Genomic DNA, 6,548 nt, shown 5'->3' on the forward strand with positions numbered 1-6,548 from the left:
TTCGCGGAGGACATGGCCGGACTGTTCAAGCGAGCCGACCCAGACATGGCAGAATTTAAGAAATTACGCCATCTTATGCATGGCGTAAAAGAACAGCTTTTCGCCGGCCTCGTCCGAAATCCGCCACGAACGGTCCAAGAATTCATCCGCGAGGCTACTGCCATTGAGAGGGCACTACAACAGCGCTCCCGACAATACTACCGCATGGGCGCCAAAACATCGTCGAGCATCTCTGCTGTCATAGCCACGGATGACGACAACCGCCTTCGGGATCTCATCCGCACGGTGTTGAGAGAAGAGCTCGCTAAGTGCGGCATCATCCCATCGGGGCCCATACAGGCCTCCGTCGCCGACATAGTGCGCGATGAAATTCGCGACGCGATTTCCCTACCAGCAGCGCAGCCAGCGTCACCATACCCAGTTTCCTACGCCACGGCTCTCACTGTCCAGGCTGCCGCCGCAACCACTAGACCTGCCGCGCCGCTTCTCCCATACCTTCCGCCGCACCCAGCCGAATGCTGGCCACAACAAGCAGTCCCTCTTACTGCCCAACAGCAGTTTCGTAATAACTCTTCGGTACGTCCGCAACAGTACTATCGTCCCCAAGTACGCAAGGCCGACCTTTGCCGAGAATAGACGACTCACTCGATCGATTACGACATGCCCGCTACTTTTCGTCAATGGTCTTAAAGAGCGGATACTGGCAAATCGAAGTCGATGAGCGTGACCGTGAAAAGACCGCATTTGTTACTACCGACGGGCTTTATGAGTTCAAAGTTCTTCCTTTTGGTTTGTGCTCAGCGCCTGCAACATTTCAAAGAATGATGGACACGGTTCTGTCTAGATTGAAGTGGCAAACGTGTTTGGTATACCTAGACGACGTCGTCGTGTTTTCCAGGACCTTTCAAGAGCACTTGGAGCGATTGACGTGCGTTCTTGAGGCTATCCGATCTGCCACACTGACACTGAAACCAGAAAAATGCCACTTCGGGTATGAAGAACTACTATTTCTCGGTCACGTTATCAGTCGAGCTGGCGTACGCCCGGATCCTGATAAACTTGATGTCGTGTCGAAGTTCTGCACGCCTACCGACAAAAAGTGCATTCGGCGTTTTCTGGGGCTGTGCTCTTATTACCGGAGATTCATAGCGAACTTCTCCCACATTGCGGCCCCACTCACTCGTCTCACGCGTGACGACGTAGCTTTCATCTGGAGTGATGAACAGCAAGAGGCGTTTGACGAGCTCCGACGGCGCTTACAGACACCACCTGTGCTGGCTCATTTCGATGAGGATGCCGCAACTATGGTTCACACGGATGCCAGCAATGTGGGGCTCGGCGCTGTTCTCGTCCAGTGGCAAGACGGCGCCGAAAAAGTCATCGCTTACGCCAGCCGGACACTATCACGGGCCGAAAGTAACTACTCGGCCACCGAGAAAGAGTGCCTTGCTGTTGTTTGGGCCCTCCTCAAATTCCTACCATACCTTTATGGGCGTCATTTTACCGTCGTCAGCGACCACCATTCCCTCTGCTGGCTCACGAATCTTAAGAATCCTACTGGCCATCTTGCGCAATGGAGCTTAAGGCTCCAGGAATTCGACATGACCATGATACATAAATCCGGCAAGCGGCATTCAGACGCAGACTGCCTTTCAAGAGCTCCTGTTGGCCTTGCCCCCGCCGATGACGACGACAGCGACGATGCCGCGCTAATCGGAGTTCTGGACGTACCCACCATTTCGGAACAGCAGCGCGCAGATCCGGAACTCCGATCGCTGTTTGATTTTTTACAAGGCCACACTACCGTCGTGCCGAAGGCATTTGCCAGAGGACTGTCCTCATTCTGTCTGCGGAGCAACGTTCTCTATAAGAGAAATTTCGCGTCGAGTGGGAGTAACTACCTGCTTGTCGTACCCAACCTTCTCAGGAATGAAATCTTGCAGGCCTGTCACGACGAGCCTAGCGCCGGTCACTTCGGTTACACACGTACGCTGGCACGGATCAAGCAGAAGTACTACTGGCCGAAGCTATCGGCCATCGTACGGCAGTATGTACGAACTTGCCGGGACTGCCAGCGACGGAAAGCACCACCCGGCCGGCCAGCCGGACTTCTGCAGCCCGTTCAGGTTCCTAGAACGCCTTTTGAACAAGATGGCATGGACTTGCTCGGCCCCTTTCCAACTTCCACAACTGGGAACAAATGGATAGTAGTCGCCACGGATTACCTAACCAGGTATGCCGAAACGAAGGCGCTACCACGGGCTACAGCGCTTGAGGTTGCGCAGTTTTTTCTAACAAGAATTGTGCTGCGGAATGGCGCACCTGCAGTGCTGATTACAGACCGTGGAACGGCCTTCACGGCGCAACTGCTGCAAGAAGTGTTGAGATTGAGCGGCACGTCCCACCGAAAGGCCAGCGCGTACCACCCCCAAACCAACGGCTTAACAGAACGTCTGAACCGAACAATAGCCGACATGCTCAGTATGTACGCCGATGCGGAACACAAGACGTGGGATGCAGTTTTGCCTTACGTAACGTTCGCGTATAATACGGCCCAACAAGAGACGACGCAAATGACGCCATTTGCACTTGTCTACGGTAGGGAACCTTCCACAATGCTTGACGCCGTGCTGCTACCCAATACCCACGACGACCAAGACGGCCCCCTTCACGAGTTTGTGCGTAGCGCCGAAGAAGCACGCGCGCTGGCACCCAGCGAATACAACAGCACCAGCGTTGTGACGCCGCTCGCTACAATCTTCGCCACCGACATGCAACCTTCTCCCCTGGAGACCAGGTCTGGGTGTGGACTCCAGTTAGGCGCCGGGGACTCTCGGAAAAGCTTATGCGGCGTTACTTTGGCCCGTACACGGTGTTACGACAGCTCAGCGATGTTACCTACGAAGTCGCTCCAGCCAGCCCAAGCGCCGCAGGACGTTCCCGATCTCGCCCAGAAATTGTGCATGTGGTCCGCATGAAACAATACTTCTTGCGGTGATCACACAATGCATCTAGCAGCGCACTACATTTTCCGCGCATAACCGTAGCATCGAGTCGATGCTTTTGAGGAGAGGGGGTAATGTCTCGTGCCAGTCTGTGGGATGAGAGCATTAAGTAGGACAGACATGCTAATCCCCCGCGTGGGTACGTGCCGTGTGATGGGCACAGCAGAGGACGACGAAGGAGCGCGTTAGCTAGCGGCTCGTGTGCTCGGTTCTTGATCGCCATTTTGCTAGCCACCAACCGGTGCTCTTCGTGTGTTTCCTCTGGCAAAGTTAGGCACCTCGCCTATTAAATACTTTGCCCCTGCGTCTTCGCCAAGACAACTTCTCTGCGCCCCTGTTTGACAGGACGCAACAATATATATATATATATATATATATATATATATATATATATATATATATATATATATATAGAACACAGAAATAAGGGTTGGCAGTCGAGAAAACCTCGGTAAGCAAAGGGGAGGATGTGGTAGATCATTGAAACAGATTAAGAATTTGGAAAGAAAGAAAGAAAGTGAAGAAAAAATCGCACCAGACCGGTATTCTGGAGGTCGTGGGTTCGGATCCCACCTGGCGGGCATTTTTTCTTCACTTTCTTTCTTTCTTTCCAAATTCTTAATCTGTTTCAATGATCTACCACATCCTCCCCTTTGCTTACCGAGGTTTTCTCGACTGCCAACCCTTATTTCTGTGTTATTTTCAACGAGCCCCTCATTTCCTATTCTGATTCGCTATATATATATATATATATATATATATATATATATATATATATACAAATTAAGAGACCTCTGTAATAGCAACCGCGGCGGGTTTAATTCGATGTTTCGACGTTACGTCCGTTATCAGTTACCGTCCCCGTCCGAAAAGTCGAAATAAACCCTCTGCTGTTATGGCAACTAAACGATATTCGGAAATTACTGGGTTATGGTTGCTTTCTTCAAATAGACTTTTTTCTCAAATTCGCTTCATTCCCATCACATGAAATCTACTCCAATGCGGAAACTGCCTGCTTGCCTACCCTTCTCAGCAAGAATTTCATTTTCGATTTCGCGTCGCTACAACCATACTGCGTACATCAAGGATACAAGGGTATTAAGCGAGCTTCGGTTAAATGTGCAGCCTTCATACGTGCCCAGTGCACGTTGTTTGGCTATGGTTCGCAGGTGATTTTATACATCACAGAAGTAAGCCTAACACACTTATTTTGAACCTGTGGTATGCAAACGCATCCTATGATGGCGGTGGCACTAAAGTCCGTTTTGTGGATTTTTGCCGTTTAATGTTTAATTCCTGTAATACACACGCTCTGTAATTTCATAAAAATGGTCGCGTATCGGTTCAGTTTGATGCTAATATACTCCTAAAACAATGTTCTGAGCCGCCGCAACCCCGTAACTGTTTGTCATTTCTTCCACCTACCTGCAATGTTTTATCCCTCCCTTCCCGAGCCACCCTCCATGTGCAAAGTGGAGCTTTGATCCAGTAATTTAATTGTGGTCCATTCCACAGCTCGCGCGCTGGAATCATGAGGTACTGCGGAAATTTTGGGAATGGCGTCATGCAGCGCGAGACACTTTCGCAAGTACTTGTGTATTTTCCGTAAAAACTATTTTCAACAAGTAATTTTCTTATTTTTATCGCAGAAGTACACCAACCATGTATATTTCATTAAAAGAACAGTTCAAAATGTACTTGTTTATTGAGGGTCTGCCTCAAATATGCCTGATATCTGTTTTTCTGAAAATGTCGAGTATTAAGGCTGTTTGGAAATTGACTGCTGCTTAAAAGTTTTACCTTTATAGACCTCTAGTTGACGGGGCTTTCTGAGTCTGAAACTACGTAAAGACGTCCAAAAGAACGAAAATTTTCGGGTTTAAGTACCGACGACGGGGGTGTATCTTTAGTAGATCCTGAAGTATCCTTCGCAACTTTTTCTCAGCAAGGTGCCACCATTGTGTTCTGCAACGCATGTCAAAGGCCACTTTGTCTGAGTGAATTGCAAAGTTACGTAAGTGATCTAATGGCATTTTAAACAAATGCTTTTTTAACGGAATCTCTCCCGGGGGTTCCCATTTGGAGTATTTGCCTTGTGTTACGATTACACTGGGACTGAATCTGCTGGTACGTACAGGTGCTGTATTAAGTAACTGTAACAAGTATTTAAGAGTACCACAAAATATTTTTCTTACTGTCCATGTGGCAGCTATTCCCCGTTTACCTGAAGCTGTTTCTATTAGGAAGGGCTCCTCTAAGCGTTCACCAATGCGGCCAGTGAGTTTTGCGGAAGAATGAATTCATGTATATTGACGAGACCATGTTCCAATTAGTTCTAACTGCATTCATGCCTAATGAAACTGAGTATTTTCAACATTTCCCCTTCAAAGAAGATAAATCCAAAATTTTCAAAATATATGAGCTCTCGATTGCACGTGCTCAACAGGGATTTTTCTTTCATAGCCCATAGCTGTATTCAGAGGGGCGTCGTGGGAAATAATTCGCTTTCTGCGCGTTTTCTCCAAATTTCACGGTTAGCGACTGCACTGCAAATCGAGTTTACATCTAATATTTAAACTTCTCTGTCCATTGATATCTGGTTACAATCAACAGAATTTAATGTAGAAAGCCAAGTCCAGTGTTCAGGATATAACTTAGCAAATAATGCTACTACACCTTTCGTCATCACGGCCTCGTGGCTTACTAGTTGTGTCCACGCAATTTCATACGCAGGATTATTTGTTCTTCGAAAATAGCGGTGGAAATCGTCGGGGATTCGACCTGCCTGGTGTCCTCTTTGGCTAGCGCAAGTTCAACGAGGAGGAGGCCATGGTGCCTTCGTTCTTCACCCTTACTAGATGCCTTGTGTGTTCATCTTGGGTTGAACATGTCTTTAGCCTGCCCGATTAGACAAATAATGTAAACAGCGGCCAAAATGTGAAACCGCCTTTCAATAAAAAAATTTAAATATTTCCATCCTGTGACTTTCTGATAGCGTCTAAGGGGCAGTGCGAATAAAATTACAACTAAAATTTGGGAATTCCGCAGTTCATAGTGAATAGTTCCTGAATTGGAATAAATGCGTTCGGAAAATAAAGAAAACAAGAGAAACCAATGGCGCTCGTGGAGGCTTCTCCCGTCTTCGTATTTGTCTTGGCGCTTTTAGCAGCATTATTGCATAAGCAGTATGCTCAAAACTTCGACCTGTATGAATACATCAGTTAATTTTTCAAAATTCTTTTTTCGGTATAATAATTAAGGAAACAGACCATGTTGAAGCCTGTATTGTAGTTAAATATTCAGCCAACCATTTATGTATGCGCCATTAAGGATAGCAGAGGCGCAGTACACATGATTACCACTAAAGGCATGAAATACCAAACACTACACAAAAAGAACCATAGCTCAAGCTTTTTTGCAGCAACAATTTTTTAGTACAGTTTTATGAAGCAATCCTCTGTTCGCATTTGTTCTTAGAGGAACGCGTGCCCTGTGCCTCCTGATTCATCCGGACATCATACTATCGTGACCGTCTATTATATA

At 47.5% G+C, this 6,548-nt stretch overlaps 1 protein-coding gene across 1 annotated transcript in view; it reads left to right on the forward strand.

The window, feature by feature from the left end:
• The window catches only part of LOC144149043 (phospholipid scramblase 1-like), a 10,343-nt gene extending 4,414 nt beyond the window's left edge, over nt 1-5,929 (forward strand). The window contains exon 2 of the mRNA XM_077680591.1: nt 5,739-5,929. Within this exon, the coding sequence (XP_077536717.1) occupies nt 5,739-5,810 (72 nt within the window). The 3' untranslated portion in view covers nt 5,811-5,929. The remainder of the gene's footprint in view (nt 1-5,738) is intronic.
• The last annotated feature ends 619 nt before the right edge of the window (nt 5,930-6,548 follow it).

Source organism: Haemaphysalis longicornis, unplaced genomic scaffold (genome assembly GCF_048455015.1).
Source record: "Haemaphysalis longicornis isolate Haplotype H1 unplaced genomic scaffold, Haemaphysalis longicornis Haplotype H1 scaffold_8, whole genome shotgun sequence".
NCBI lineage: Eukaryota > Metazoa > Arthropoda > Arachnida > Ixodida > Ixodidae > Haemaphysalis > Haemaphysalis longicornis.